This window comes from Stomoxys calcitrans, chromosome 2 (genome assembly GCF_963082655.1).
Source record: "Stomoxys calcitrans chromosome 2, idStoCalc2.1, whole genome shotgun sequence".
Classification (NCBI taxonomy): Eukaryota; Metazoa; Arthropoda; class Insecta; order Diptera; family Muscidae; genus Stomoxys; species Stomoxys calcitrans.
This window is the reverse complement of record NC_081553.1, coordinates 216,236,642-216,252,762: the sequence shown is the minus strand read 5'-3', so window position 1 is coordinate 216,252,762 and position 16,121 is coordinate 216,236,642. Positions and strand designations below refer to the sequence as shown.

General features: G+C 37.3%; 3 protein-coding genes across 3 annotated transcripts; all 3 read right to left on the bottom strand.

Annotated features, from left to right (window-relative positions):
- Nucleotides 1-997: 997 nt before the first annotated feature.
- Nucleotides 998-3,057, bottom strand: LOC106081097 (microfibril-associated glycoprotein 4). The gene is made up of 5 exons (XM_013242824.2): nt 2,911-3,057; nt 2,662-2,690; nt 2,551-2,596; nt 1,228-1,773; nt 998-1,164 (listed from the first exon to the last, which is right to left on the bottom strand). The coding sequence occupies exons 1-5, from the start codon at nt 3,033-3,035 to the stop codon at nt 1,047-1,049; spliced, it is 864 nt and encodes a 287-aa protein (XP_013098278.2). The 5' UTR covers nt 3,036-3,057; the 3' UTR covers nt 998-1,046.
- Nucleotides 3,058-9,700: 6,643 nt separating this feature from the next.
- Nucleotides 9,701-10,735, bottom strand: LOC131994842 (ficolin-1-like; the record flags this gene model as incomplete). The annotated part of the gene is made up of 2 exons (XM_059361766.1): nt 9,701-9,867; nt 10,167-10,735. Coding segments are annotated over 2 exons (693 nt in total), but the record flags the coding sequence as incomplete, so codon positions are not given.
- Nucleotides 10,736-10,741: 6 nt separating this feature from the next.
- LOC106081086 (uncharacterized) lies at nt 10,742-15,520 on the bottom strand. Its single transcript, XM_013242807.2, has 4 exons — nt 15,402-15,520; nt 15,288-15,346; nt 15,020-15,048; nt 10,742-10,834 (listed from the first exon to the last, which is right to left on the bottom strand). The coding sequence occupies exons 1-4, from the start codon at nt 15,495-15,497 to the stop codon at nt 10,785-10,787; spliced, it is 234 nt and encodes a 77-aa protein (XP_013098261.2). The 5' UTR covers nt 15,498-15,520; the 3' UTR covers nt 10,742-10,784.
- Nucleotides 15,521-16,121: the final 601 nt, after the last annotated feature.

Sequence of the window (16,121 nt, the reverse complement as noted above, 5' to 3'; positions counted from 1 at the left end):
CCGACTTCAATCATACTTATCACAGTTGTTGAAAATAATAAAAAAAACACCTCATGCAAAATTTCAGCCAAATCGGATAAAATTTGCGCCCTGTAGTGGCTCAAGAAGTCAAGATCCAAGATGGGTTCATATGACAGCTTTATCAAAACATGCACCGATATAAACTGTCATGGCGATCAAGAATATATATACTTTATGGGGTCCGAGACGAATATTTCGAGGAGTTACAAATAGAATGACGAAATAAGTATACCCCCATTCTATGGTGGAGGGTATAAAAACCTAATCACCGGTGTTTTATTTGTTTTTAAATCTCTTTAACATACACCCACCCGTCTCCCCACGGCACGCTCTCACCCGCATCCTTCTGTCAAACCAGCAAAAATTAATGCTTCTAGGAACCGAACAAGGATGGTCGAGAGACAGGTTTACGCGGGAGCAATATCAGTTTATAGACTGATTTGGACCGTATTGGAAGTTGGAAGTCATAACGGAATAACGGAACACCACATGCAAAATCTCAGCCAAATCGGATAAAATTGCCGCTTGTAAGGGCTCAAGAAAACAAATCAAGTTATAGACCGATTCGAACCGTACTTGGCACAGTCGTTGAAAGTCATAACAGAACACCACATGCAAAATTTCAGCCAAATTGGACAAAAACTGCGGCTTCTAGGGGTTCAAGAAATCAAATCGAGAGATCAAGTAGAAATTACGACCTCTAGAAGTTTGAAAAGTCTAATCGTGTGATCGGTTTATATGGCAGCTATATGAGGTTATGAACCGATTTGAAGTGTATTATGTAGTCGGAACCGCCCGACTATATAGTACCCCAAATTATTCTTGTTGTAATTAGGGAGATGCAAGCATTTTAAGTTTTATATTTGAATTTTTAATATTTTGTGTAAGTTCCCTACAAAAATTCATGTATTGCCTAGACCCTCTTTATATTTTTTTTTTTTTTTGAAAATTATTCAAAACATTTGTAGTACACCAAGGACATAAGCGATATATTTTTATTATTTTTTTTAACTTTTATTATTTGCTTAAACTCTATAACGACGAACCATCATTTTTACAGTTTTTATATAACGGCCATTGACATAATACCCAGTCCATAAAAGACCTCTATTGTCAATTTTGCCATAAAGTCCATTTAAGTCACTAGAAATAGATTGAAGATGTTTAATTTTCATCACCTGATTAAACTTTGCACAAATCTCTTACCTAATACGATTGTTGTTGTACCACCAGGCACTCGAAAAAGTTATAGCCATATTGGGATTAGTGCTACCATTATCTCTATCCATTGTTGAGAATCTGGCGCCAACATGGGCCAACAATGAATCACCAGCAGTTCCCGTATATCGGCCAACTCTCTTCAAGACAAATCTTTCGGTCTCATTACCAATTGCGAATGAACTGTATTTGGCATAACTTGTGAGCAGATCACTGCGTTCGAATTGAATCATCAATTCTTGGCGACCATCCAAATTTGTCAAAGCATAGATTTTATCCAAACCTATAAAATACTCTCCTTCAATTTCACCAAATCCTTGACGATATTGATCCCATGTGCGAAAGAAGCTTTCCGAGCCATCAAAACGTCTTTGAATCACTGTCCAATCACCACCTTCTGTATGAGCATCACATTCCACAAGGAAGGAATTACTGCTAAAGGCATTCATTTTGATAAAATAGTAACCACTACGTCTGGTACAGGCTGTTGCTTCGGCACAATTTTTCGGAACAGGCGAGGAAGAGTTTGTTTTGCTGAAAGAAAGAAATTGTGCTCAATGAAAAAGGGGTTTTAATAGAGACTATTGTGGGACAATATAACAAATTTTCTATAGAAATTACATTTTCTATAGAAAATTTTGTCGGACAATATTTTCTATAGAAAATTTTTTGTCGGACAATATTTTCTATGGAAAATTTTTTGTCGGACAATATTTTCTGTGGAAAATTTTTTGTCGGACAATATTTTCTATAGAAAATTTTTTGTTGGACAATATTTTCTATAGAAAATTTTTTGTCGGACAATATTTTCTATAGAACATTTTTTGTCGGACAATATTTTCTATAGAAAATTTTTTGTCGGACAATATTATCTATAGAAAATCTTGTCGGACAATATTTTCTATAGAAAATCTTGTCGGACAATATTTTCTATAGAAAATCTTGTCGGACAATATTTTCTATAGAAAATCTTGTCGGACAATATTTTCTATAGAAAATTTTGTCGGACAATATTTTCTATAGAAAATTTTGTCGCACAACATTTTCTATAGAAAATTTTTTGTCGGACAATATTTTCTATAGAAAATTTTGTCGGACAATATTTTCTATAGAAAATTTTGTCGGACAATATTTTCTATAGAAAATTTTGTCGGACAATATTTTCTATAGAAAATTTTGTCGGACAATATTTTCTATAGAAAATTTTGTCGGACAATATTTTCTATAGAAATTTTTTGGAACAATGATGTCATAGAAAATATCGTGCGACAATAGTTACAAAGACGTTGCTATCCTGACCCTTTGACTTACCAATGACTTGGCATGGCATCATAACGTATATCGAATAAAGGAAGTCCTGCAATTAGAAACGGACACAATTATAAATAATTATAGAAAATTGTCATGGAAATTCTTACTTACCATTTGGATCTGTTTCATTGGCCAGTGTGCTGCAATGAAAAATAAATCAGAAACAAAAAATTAATATTTTGCTAAAAATTTAATTTGAATTGTAATTTTTAGAATTAAAAATTATTTTATAGCAAAATATGTCATAATTAAATTTGAAATTATTTAGAAACACCATGTAAAAAAATTTCAAAATCTAGTTGAACTTTTTATCCCTTTTATTAAAAACAAACCAATTTAATGCATTAAAAAACGCCTCACCTTGGAATTTCAAAAAGCTGTAAGGTCATTAAATTACCAATTTCCTGTGCCGAGGGCATGGCGGCAATAAAACAAATGCCATTAATTGCAATAACAAGTGTCAACAGTACTTTGTAGCCAACCATGTTCTTTTCGAGACTTAAACAAACTGCTTCTAAAGAAAGTAGCCCAACTATTATTTATACAACAAACAGCATTCTTCGCATTTAAATCGCCACATGCAGATAAGCATAGAAAGTACTTCAGACAAATGATAAGAATGGCTGTGCCTATTCCAAAAAGAACCTGAATGGTAGTATGTCCATAAATAATAGGCTGACTAATTCCAGATATGGTCAAGAGAAATTAAATGTAAGCTTTCACTTCAACAAAATAAGTCAATGTCAATCAAATCGAAATAATATTTCATTCATAGACAGGGAATAGATCCATCTAACCATCCCGGAGGGTAGAAAAACTGTGGGGGGTCTATTGGTTTACTCAATGGGCGAAAACTGGACTCAAGCGAACACAACCTTACGTTTACGGCTTCTCATTCAATCTTACCTACATAAAATTTAACTGTGACTCTGTAATTGCTTTCTTTCTTCTGTCAGTTATCAGCTGTTACTTTTAGCTTGCTTTAGAAAAAAAGTGTAAACAAAGTATATTTGATTAAAGTTCATTCTAAGTTTTATTAAAAATGCATTTACTTTCTTTTAAAATATCCGCAATTACTTTTTGGGCAACCCAATATAACAAGTAAAAGCATGCTATGTTCAGCCGGGCCGAATCTTGGGAACCCACCACCATTGATTCTGTTGAAATATAGGAGCTATATCTAGTTATAGACCGAATTGGATCGTACTTGCCGCAGTTGTTGAGAGTCATAACAGAAGCCTATATCGGACAAAAATTGCGGCCTCCAGGGGCTCAAGAAATCAAATCGGGAGATCGGTTTATATGGGAGCTTTATCAGGTTGTAAACCGATTTGTACCGTACTTAGCACAGTTGTTGGAAGTCATAACAGACACTACGTGCAAAATTTCACCCCAATCGGACAAATATTGCGGCTTCCATGGGCTCAGGAAGTCAAATCGGGAGATCGGTTTATATGGGAGCTATATCAGGTTATTGACCGATTTGGACCGTAATTAGCTCCGTTGTTGGGAGTCATAACAGAATACTATGTGCAAATTTTCAGCCAAATCGGATGAAAATTGGGACTCCCAGGGGCTCAAGAAGTCAAATTGAGAGATCGGTTCATATGGGAGCTATACCAGGTTATGGACCGATTTAGACCGTAATTGGCTCCGTTGTTGGGAGTCATAACAGAATACAAAGTGCAAAATTTCAGCCAAATCGGATAAAAATTGAGCATTTTAGGGGCTCAAGAAATCAAATCGGGAGATCGGTTTATATGGGAGCTATACCAGGTTATGGACCGATTTAGACCGTAATTGGCTCCGTTGTTGGAAGTCATAACAGAATACAAAGTGCAAAATTTCAGCCAAATCGAATGAAAATTGAGGCTTCCAGAGGCTCAAGAAGTCAAATTGAGAGATCGGTTCATATGGGAGCTATATCAGTCGTTGGAAGTCATAACAGAATACCACATGCGAAATTTCAACCAAATTGGACAAAAATTGTGGCTTCCAGGGGCTTAAGAAGTCATATCGGGAGATCGGTTTATATGGGAGCTATATCTTAATCTGAACCGATATGGCCCTTTTGCAACCCCCAATGATCTACAAGGATATGAAGTATCTGTGCAAAATTTCAAGCGGCTAGCTTGACCTCTAACATGATTTCAACAGAAGGACGGACGGAAATGGCTAGATCGATTCAGAACCACAAAACGATCAAGAATATATTGGGTTGCCCAAAAAGGAATTGCGGATTTTTTAAAAGAAAGTAAATGCATTTTTAATAAAACTTAGAATGAACTTTAATCAAATATACTTTTTTACACTTTTTTTCTAAAGCAAGCTAAAAGTAACAGCTGATAACTGACAGAAGAAAGAATGCAATTACAGAGTCACAAGCTGTGAAAAAATTTGTCAACGCCGACTATATTTAAAAATCCGCAATTACTTTTTGGGCAACCCAATATATACTTTATGGGGTCTTAGACGAATATTTTGAGATGTTACAAACGGAATGACTAGCTTAATATACCCCCATCCTATGGTGGTGGGTATAAAAACAAGTAAAAGTGGGTTAAGTTCGGCCGAGCCGAATTTTATATACCCTCCACCATGGAGAACATGTGACAAATTCTTTGAATGACTTTTTATACCCTTCACCATTGGATGGGGGTATACTAATTTCGTCATTCTATTTGTAACTTCTCGAAATATTCGTCTGGGACTCCATAAAGTATATATATTCTTGATCGTCGTGTCCGTCCGTCCGTCCGTCTGTCCGTCCGCCTGTCGAAAGCACGCTAACTTTCGAAGGAGTAAAGCTGGCCGCTTGAAATTTTGCACAAATACTTCTTATTAGTGTAGGTCGGTTGGGATTGTAAATGGGCCAAATCGGTTTATGTTTTGATATAGCTGCCATATGAATCGATCTTGGGTCTTGACTTCTTGGGTCTCTAGAGGGCGCAATTCTGGTCCGATTTGACTGAAATTTTGCACGAAGTATTTTGTTATGATATCGGTTTAGATGAAATTATGCACGTAGTGTTCTGTTATGACTTCCAACAACTGCGCCAAGTATGGTCGAAATCGGTCATTAACTTGATATAGCTCCCATATAAACCGGACTCCAGATATGACTTCTTGAGCCCCTGGAAGTCTTTTATTCAAATCAAGTTTTTCTATTTTAATCAATTTTATATAATCTAAAATATATATGATATGATTTTATGTGATTTTTGTCTATCGTCAATACTTGTGCATGACTAAAAATGCATTGAGTTTTCAGTAGTCAGTTTCCCGGAAACAGTCATTGAGAACCCTCTTATCGTTGGAAATCCAGTTTACAATCACTGCCGTGGGAACAACACTTTGAATCTAATCACAAATTTACGTAGGGGAAGAACTGGTCTTCTGATTTTATCAGTTTTTTTTTAATCTTGTCGATTACCTGGCGATTAATTTCCTTTTAACATAAAGCAATTGATTTATTATACCTACCACCAAAGAATGGGGGTATGATCAACTGGTCATTCCGTTGGCAACACATCGAAATATTCATTTCCGACCCGTCTTACTAAAAATATGTACCTTTGACATCCGTTAAAGGTAGTGAGCTAAAATGTGTCACGAGTTCACGTATAGAACGATAATTACCCGATATTATCCGGAAAACTTAAAGAAATGACTTTGAAACAAGTAAGGAAAAGCAAAAGTCGGGCGGTGCGGACCCAATATGGGAGCTACATCTAAATCAGAACCTATTTTGACCAAACTTCTTAGATATTGAGGTAGGCATCGAGGAAAGTATTGTGCACAATTTTGGATGTATTGGTCAATAATGCACCTGCAGTGACCTTAGAAGTGAAAATCAGGAGAAATACATAGATCGAAATATAGTAACCAGTAAAATTAAAAGCCATAAGAAAATCCTTCCAGCCAAATTTTGAGTGAATCGGTTAACAAATGAGCGCTTTATTGCAATATTAGTCCAAATCAGATGAACATATATATGGGAGCTATTGGGTTGCCCAAAAAGTAATTGCGGATTTTTCATATAGTCGGCGGTGACAAATTTTTTCACAGCTTGTGCTCTGTAATTGCATTCTTTCTTCTGTCAGTTATCAGCTGTTACTTTGCTTGCTTGCTTTAGAAAAAAAAGTGTAAAAAAAGTATATTTGATTAAAGTTCATTCTAAGTTTAATTAAAAATGCATTTACTTTCTTTTAAAAAATCCGCAATTACTTTTTGGGCAACCCAATATATTTAAATCTGAACCGATTTCTATGAAATTCATCAGTACTGTCGAGAGTCATCAGAAAATCCTTCCTGCCAAATTTCGAGAGTATCGGTTAACAAATGATCACTTTATTGCTGTATTACTGCAAATCGGACGAACATATGTATGGGAGCTATATCTAAATCCGAACCGATTTTTTCCCAATTTCAATTGGCTTCGTGTCTAGACCGAAAAACATGCCTGTACCAAATTTGAAGACGATCGGATGAAAACTGCGACCTGTAGTTTGTAATGGTAGGTTAGGTTTGGTTGAAAAAAGGGTGCAGATATTAATCCGCCCCACGCTACTATGGACATACATCTAAGCCAGTAATCGGCTTGTTGCGCTTGCGCTCTAAAAACTATAAAGTAACCTTTAAAAGAAAATTTTAAGTTACGAATTCCGTGCTACTTACAACATCCTTAATTTTTTCAATACCACTCTCCTAAGTTGGTTCATGTCTGTTAATGTGTCCCCACCTAAGTGGCGGCATCTGCTAGACGCGAAAGTCGGGAAATTCTCCAATATCTCATCAGTTTCCCCGCATATCCTACACATGCTATCATTTGCCGCACCATTTTTACATAAGTGAGCTCGTAGTCCTATGTGTCCCGTTATGATACCAATAGCTATACTGAACTCCTTCTTACTTCCTTTCAGTAATAGCCTCGTTTTCTTACGATCTGGATTCCCCCATAGGATTTTCGCCGTTCTACCACACCGTTTTGCTGTTTCACAATGTTACATGCGCATTCATCTCCCACTCCCTTAACTCGGACAAGTCGACCCGGCTTCGGGTTAAACAACTTTATTGACGGCAGTCCTCCGGCCTTCACCGCCAAATTGTCTGCCCTTTCATTCCCATTTACTCCGTTATGGCCCGGCATCCAAACGATGCGGATTTTGCCATCCTCAGAGAAGGCGTTAGTCTCCTTCTTACACTGCAAGACTGCTCGTGACCTTACCGTCCTGGTTGTTATTGCCCTTATGGCAATTTTACTGTCCCTAAAGATGTTCACACTCGATGTCCTAGCGTTAGCTCCACACCACTTCAGGCATTCCGTGATCGCCCGAATCTCCGCCTGCAGGACCATATTATGGTCAGGCAGTCTAAAACATATCTCAGTCCCTGGGTTCTCAATGTAGACCCCCAGGCCCACTCTGTCTTCTAGCTTGGACCCATCCGTGTAACATGATCTTCCAAATGTCAATACTAGGGTTCCGTCAATCCAAGACTGTGCGGATGAAAATTGCGGTTTCCAGGGGCTCAAGAAGTCATATCGCCAGATCGATATATAGGGATCTATATCAGGTTATACACAGATTTAAGCCGTACTTAGCACAGTTGTTGGAAGTCCAAATAGAATACTATGTGCAAAATTTCAACCAAATCGAACCGAAATTGTGGCATTCAGGGGCTCAAGAAGTCAAATCGGGAGATCGGTTTATATGGGAGCTATATCACGTTATAGATCGATTTGAAACGTACTTGGCGGAGTTGATGGAAGTTATAACAGAACACAACATGCAAAATTTCAACCAAATCGGACAAAAATTGAGGCTTCTAGGGGCTCAAAAAGTCAAATTAAGAAATCGGTTTATATGGGATCTAAATCAAAATTCTTGACCGATTTGGACCATACTTAACATAGTTGTTGAGAGTCATAACAGAACACTACGTGCATAATTTCAGCCAAATCGAACAAACTTTGCGGCTTCTATGGGCTCAAGAAGTCAAATCGGGAGATCGGTTTATATGGGAGCTATATCACGTTACAGATCGATTTGAACCGTACTTAACACAGTTGTTGGAAATCATAACAGAACACAACGTGTAAAATTGCAGCCAAATGAGGCTTCTAGAGGCTCAAGAAGTCAAGTTGAGAAATTAGTTTATATAGGAGCTATATAAGGTTCTTGACCGATTTGGACAGTACTTAACATAGTTGTTGGAAGAAAACTACATTCAAAATTTCAGCCAAATCGGACAAAAATTGCGGCTTGTAAAAGCCGATTTGAACCGTACTTGACACAGTTGTTGGAAGTCACAAAAAAATACTATGTGCAAAGTTTCAGCCAAATCGGACAAATATTGCGGCTTCCCGAGGCTCAAGAAGTCAAATCGGTTGATCGATTTATATGGGAGCTATGTCTAAATCTGGACCGATATGGTCCATTTACAATCCATAGTGATCTATTGGGTTGCCCAAAAAGTAATTGCGGATTTTTCGTATAGTCGGCGTTGACAAATTTTTTCACAGCTTGTGACTCTGTAATTGCATTCTTTCTTCTGTCAGTTATCAGCTGTTACTTTTAGCTTGCTTTAGAAAAAAAGTGTAAAAAGTATACTTGATTAAAGTTCATTCTAAGTTTTATTAAAAATGCATTTACTTTCTTTTAAAAAATCCGCAATTACTTATTGGGCAACCCAATATTTAGTATCTGTGAATGCGGCTAGATGGACTTCGAACGTCGGGTCTTAGTTGAATATTTTGAGCTGTTACAAACGGGATGACTAGATTAGGATACCCCCATCATATGGTGGTGGTTATAAAAACCTCTATTAACCGTGTTTTTCGATTTTCCCAACTAAGCTCTGTCCCGAGCCAGCCGGATAATCGAGGCTAAACTGTACTTAGACTTCCTTAAGGCGTCGCAATAGCCGAGTTGATAGCACACTCGGAAAACCAGTGCGGGGATCATGGGTTCCACTCCCTCCAGAGGCCTTGGTCTGTTGCTACTGTGGTATCACAATGGACTTAAATTGTCTAAGTGAGTCTGTAAAGGATTGCCACTCTTACCTAACCTAGCCTAGACTAAGAGAGCCATCTTTAACTTAACAAAGTTGAAATCATAACAAAAAACAACTAAAAATTTTTTAAGACTCCATTATTTTTTATTCCACCCAAGGTTAGTGGGTAAGGAATTCATTTAAACTGTTCCTTGGCGTATCATCATGTGCACATGGGTCAATGATGCAGTGTTACCCAACCACGTATTCCAATTAATTCCACTTAGTATTTTATTCTTTGAGTTATATAACCCATTCAGATGACTATGAAAATAAATAAAAAAAAAATTATTTGCTAAAATATGTTGAAACATATTGGGTTGCCCAAAAAGTAATTGCGGATTTTTCATATAGTCGGCGTTGACAAATTTTTTCACAGCTTGTGACTCTGTAATTGCATTCTTTCTTCTGTCAGTTATCAGCTGTTACTTTTAGCTTGCTTTAGAAATAAAGTGTAAAAAAAGTATCTTTGATTAAAGTTCATTCTAAGTTTTATTAAAAAGGCATTTACTTTCTTTTAAAAAATCCGCAATTACTTTTTGGGCAACCCAACCACTTCTTACCTGTCGTAGCAATTTTTGTACCACCAAGCTCCAGAGCGTAACACGGCACAATTCCCATCAGAGTCACTGTCATTGTCTTGATCCTTTGTCGTAAATTTACAGCCAACATGATATCGCAATGAGTCACCAGCTGTTCCCGAATAATTACCAGTTTGCTTCAGTGCATACTTCTCCGATTCGTTGCCAATGGCAAAAGAGCTATATTTGGCATAAGCGAACACGACCGCATTTCCCGCGGTCTGGTTAATACCTTCCATTAAAATCAAGAGCTCCTGGGGACCATTGAAATTGGTTAAAGCATACAGCCGATCTAGGCCAATGAAAAATTCCCCCTCGATATTGCCAAAACCGTTTTTGTAATTATCCCAGGTCCTATAGAAATCAACGGAACCATCCTGGCGTCTTTGTATCACCGTCCAGCCACCACCTTCTGTATGGGCATCACACTCCACTAGGTAAGATTTTGGGTAACCTTCTACGAGTACTGTGACGTTGTAGTAACCACTGCGTTTGGTACAGGCTGTGATTTCAGCACAATTTCTGGCTATTGCCAAATTCTGACTTTCAAGGAAAATTTAAGTTAGACAATTACTCCAACGGAAGCTTTTTTTAGCTTTCTTACCATTCTTGAGGCAATGACTCAACTCTAATGTCAAACATGTCAATGGCTGTGAAAAAAAAAGAAATAAATAGATTTAGAAACCAGTTTTTCTTTGCCCAGCTAAAGAAGCAATTGAACAACCGTCCTATGATCCAAATTCCTGTCGAAATTTGCTGTTGTTTCTTAAGATTTTTCTGATGTTCTCGGCATGGGGTCCCAGAACGGACTCTTTATGACGATGAGTTGGCCAGGAGCGGACGTGTGCCAGGAGTGGATCCTTCACAACAGGCAGACATGTGACCGGTCTTGCACACATGCCTTTTGTCGAACTACTGAACATAGTAGAGGAGAGGAGGCCAATGAAAAGGCAGTGGCGAGGTGCGAGTCTGTGGATGGATGTCGAATTGCCACAACACTTTGGCCAGCTGTCGACTGGAGGAGGACGAGGAAGTTGCTGGCCCTTGCTGTTGTTGTAGCCACATTTTTATGTGGAGATGGCGATCCTCATCAAGCTCCTCTAGATGAGCAAGCTGGCTTCGGTCCAAAGGACCGATCACCGTGGGAACAAAGGTGGCCATTGGTTTTTTTAAAGGCGCCAAAAACCCGCCTTGTCATATCGAGCATCATAGGCACTCAGCATTTGTGCAAGAGCCGGTGCCGCCCGGTCTCTCACTAAGACTCTCCGTTCGATATCGGTGATTGTACGCGACCGCCGTTGCAACTACTCCGTATGAAGCATTCCACTATCCACAACCAGTGGACGAGACTAGTAGCTCGCAGCTAAGCTTCTCTTGACAGCAATGAACACCACACAGATCGGACCTTAATGTTTCAGCTATCCCCTGCCGGGTGCTGGCCCTTGATAACGCGTTACTGAGTACAAGTCATAATCGTACACTGTGCTTTAGGACATAAGACCGCGTTCATGGACGTCCCGCACAACGACTACTGTGGACGAAGTCTTTATGAGAATGCTGAGAAGACGATAGAACGACTGCTCTGCTCATGCCCGGGTCTATAGGGGCAATGGCTATCCATCCTAGACAAGCGGTTTTTCTCCGATATCCCGAACTCGGAGATGCCTGGGTCTATAGGGGCAATGGCTTTCCATCCTATCCAAGCGGTTTTTCTCCGATATCCCGAACTTGGAGATGTGTCTTGGGGGAATCTCCTCTGATACGTTGACAGGACGAGTTTTATGCCTTGAGGGATGCGATGAAATCGTCAACACGCTGTCATGTATGCGCAGATGCGAAGCAATAATGCTTGGCACTTGGCGAGAGAGTGTGGGCTAACACTCCAGGGAAGCACTCGCATGATGGATAGGTGCTTCCTAAGTTTTCCATTCCTATATTACTGGTATTCTTCATATTTCGTCATCTCACTGTCTCCCTTTCGGGACGGAGGGGGGGGACTGTTTATTTCATCATCATAATTATATCCATCACCATAGGATGGGGGTATACTAATCTAGTCATTCCGTTTGTAACACCTCGAAATATTGTTCTATATATCGTCTCGACATTCTGAGTCGATCTAGCCATGTACGTCCGTCCGTCTGTTGAAACCACGATAGCTGTCGAACGCGTAAAACTAGTCACTTGAAATTTTGCACAGATACTTCTTATTGATGTAGGTCATTGGGGATTTCAAATGGGTCGTATCGGTAAGATTTGGATATAGCCCCCTTATAAACTGATTCTTTGATTTGACTTCTTGAGCCAGCAGCAGACTCAATTTTCATCCGATTCGGCTGTTATGACTTCCAACATCCATGCCAAATATGATCCGAATCGGTCAATAAATATACAGGGTGGCTGATGAATATTGCTACAATGATGAATATTGCTACATTTTTTTTTCGGTGTATGGAATACATTTTTCTTTTATTCATGTTAAATTAAATTATTAAATTAATTATTAAATTATTATTAATTAAATTAATTAATTAATTAATTAAATTAATTATTAAATTATTATTATTAAATAGAAAAAAAGTTATTACATTTTTTTTTGGTAGCGGCTTTCATCAGCCACCCTGTATATAGCCTCCATATAAACCGATCCCCGGATCCCCGATAAATTTGCATCCGATTTGGCTGAAGTTTGGTACAAAGACTTGTGTTATGACTTTTACCAACGATACCAAGTATGATCCGATTCGGTCAATAAACAGATATAGCCTCCATATAAACCGATCCCTGAACGTCTTGAGCCCCTAGGGGACTCAATTTTCATCCGATTTGGATGAAATTTGGAACAAAGACATGTTTAATGACTTCCGGCATGCCAAGTATGATCCGAATCGGTCTAAAAATACATGTAGCCCCAATATAAACTGATCCCCGGATTTGACTTCTTGAGAAGGTTCAATATTCATCTGATTTGGCTGAAATTTGGAAAAAAAAACATGTGTTATGACTTCCAACATCCAAGCCAAGTATGATCCGAATAGGTCTATAAATAGACATCGCCCCATACAAAGCGACTCCCGGTTTCGACTTATTGAGCCCCAAGAAGCCTCCATTTTCATCCGATTTGGAAGAAGTATGATCCAAAGCTAAGTATGATCCGAATCGATCTATTGGGTTGCCCAAAAAGTAATTGCGGATTTTTTAAAAGAAAGTAAATGCATTTTTAATAAATCTTAGAATGAACTTTAATCAAATATACTTTTTTTACACTTTTTTTTCTAAAGCAAGCTAAAAGTAACAGCTGATAACTGACAGAAGAAAGAATGCAATTACAGAGTCACAAGCTGTGAAAAAATTTGTCAACGCCGACTATATGAAAAATCCGCAATTACTTTTTGGGTAACCCAATATAAACAGATATAGGTTGAAATTTGGTTGAAATTTGGCTCAAAAGCCAGACAATATCTTAATATAGCCCCCATATAGACCAATTTATCGATTAAAGGTCTAAGACCTTTAAAAGCCGCATTTATAGCCCAAAATCGTTTAAAATTTTGCAACTCTTTTTGCCTTGGGGCCATCGGACAAGACCGAACAATATCTTCATTAGACCGATCTATCGATTTAAGGTCTAAGACCCTTAAAAGCCGCATTTATAGCCCAATTCGCAGAAATTTGACACCGTTATTTACCTTGGAGCCATCGTTATTCGAACCGAATATGGTCAAGATCGGACAACATCTTGATATAGCCCCCATATACACCGATTTACCGATTCAAGGTCTAGCAGCAGCATTTGTAGCCCAATATCGCTGAAATTTGACACCGTAAGTTATCTTGAGGCCATCTATATTTGAACCGAATATAGTCGGGATCGGACAACGTCTTCATATAGCCCCCATATAGACCGATCTACCGATTTAAGATCTAAGACCCTTAAAAGACGCATTTGTAGACCAATATCACTGAAATTTGGCACCGTAGGTTACCTTGGGGCCATCGATAATCAATCCGAATATGGTCGAGATCGGACAATATCTTGATATAGCCCCCATATAGAAAGATCTAGCGATTTAAGATCTAAGACCCTTAAAAGACGCATTTGTAGACCAATATCACTGAAATTTGGCACCGTAGGTTACCTTGGGGCCATTGATAATCAATCCGAATATGGTCGAGATCGGACAATATCTTGATATAGGCCCCATATATAGCGATCTAGCGATTTAAAGTTTAAGGTAAGACCCTTACCGTTATTTGGGCTGGGATGTTGCAGTTGCGTATATTGCCGTATGGGAGAGGTCGGGGGGTCACATAGTCTGACGACGAGGCAGCAGAAGGCAACGACGACGACGACACTTCTGGCCCATGGCTGGCTATGTTCGCACAACACCTTGCGACATATCCAGTATGACTATACTCCCGTAGTGAAGTTAGGTCAGAGCAAGATCGGAAATGTATCCATTCCATGCACCGGCGGTTCTGGCAAACCGAGCAGAACCAGGGTCCGGGGTTCTTTTCAATCCCGGCACGAAACAGAAGCGTATGGAGAAGGCACTCCGGGATATGCCTCTCCCATGACGAAAAAAGACGAAGACGTATACTGAGGCGGCAGCCCTTGTCGATTAGGGTTCCATCGGGTCAATCCGGTGCGTACAACCGGCTGCCATGGGATTGATTTATGGTCTTTCACCCAGAAATGGTTTATATATGACTTGGTTTCGCTCAATTTTGGAAGAGTGGTCCTGTAGGAAAATTAGCTTATAGGATTATATCGGCAATTTGCTCTACTCTTTCATAGTATCATTATATTTATAGTTTCATTGTTATTAAATTACCTTCTCTTGATGCTTCACAGTTACGGCAACTAAAATAAAAAAAACAAATTAAATTAATTTTTAATAAATTTTTATAATTTGATTATTGTCTTCAAAGGATTCAGTTAGTCTTCCACATTTCTTTCACTACACAACTGTGGTACAAAGATTGGCATGTAACCTCCTGCTAATAGGAAACTATCTGCCTTTAAGTGTTCGGTTGCAACTTTCTTTGGCTCTCTTAAACTATTCTGCCAAATATCTTTTGTTTTGTATAACCCTAACATACCTGCCATCCCTTGCAGTTATGGCAATTTGGTTTAAATTGAAATTTTCCTCATTATATGTCTGAAAATAAAAAAAATTTACAAAATTTAGATTTAAAAAAAAATTGCAAACTTACTTCCTGGCGTTCATCTTTTAACGCTTTGGCCGAGATTGGGCAAAAGCCCTGCAAAGAAAGTGCTAAAGTTAATAAAAAATGTTTGAAGGTGCGCATTTTGCAGGTGACGCTGTGAAACTGTTTTTGCAACAATAGCACAAATTGGTATTTATAGGGAAAAGTACACTCAAAGAAAAAAATCTGCTGATGATGGCAGGCACTGTTTAAAATAAAATAAAATAAAATAAAATAAAATAAAATAAAATAAAATAAAATAAAATAAAATAAAATAAAATAAAATAAAATAAAATAAAATAAAATACAATAAAATAAAATAAAATACAATAAAATAAAATAAAATAAAATAAAATAAAATAAAATAAAATAAAATAAAATAAAATAAAATAAAATAAATTAAAATAAAATAAAATAAAATAAAATAAAATAAAATAAAATAAAATAAAATAAAATAACATAAAATACAATAAAATAAAATAAAATACAATAAAATAAAATAAAATAAAATAAAATAAAATAAAATAAAATAAAATAAAATAAAATAACATAAAATAAAATAAAATAAAATAAAATAAAATAAAATAAAATAAAATAAAATAAAATAAAATAAAATAAAATAAAATAAAATAAAATAAAATAAAATAAAATAAAATAAAATAAAATAAAATAAAATAAAATAAAATAAAATAAAATAAAATAAAATAAAATAAAATAAAATAAAAT

Excerpts from the sequence above, each read along its gene's own strand:
- LOC106081097 (XM_013242824.2), bottom strand. The coding sequence starts at position 3,035 with ATGGTTGGCTACAAAGTACTGTTGACACTTGTTATTGCAATTAATGGC. Across the intron at positions 1,774-2,550 it reads GATGCCATGCCAAGTCATTG|CAAAACAAACTCTTCCTCGC; the intron begins GTAAGTCAAAGG and ends TCTTTCTTTCAG. Across the intron at positions 1,165-1,227 it reads TACAACAACAATCGTATTAG|TGACTTAAATGGACTTTATG; the intron begins GTAAGAGATTTG and ends ATCTATTTCTAG.
- LOC106081086 (XM_013242807.2), bottom strand. The coding sequence starts at position 15,497 with ATGCGCACCTTCAAACATTTTTTATTAACTTTAGCACTTTCTTTGCAG. Across the intron at positions 15,049-15,287 it reads ATAACTGCAAGGGATGGCAG|TTGCCGTAACTGTGAAGCAT; the intron begins GTATGTTAGGGT and ends TTTTTATTTTAG. Across the intron at positions 10,835-15,019 it reads CTGTGAAGCATCAAGAGAAG|CCATTGACATGTTTGACATT; the intron begins GTAATTTAATAA and ends TTTTTTTCACAG.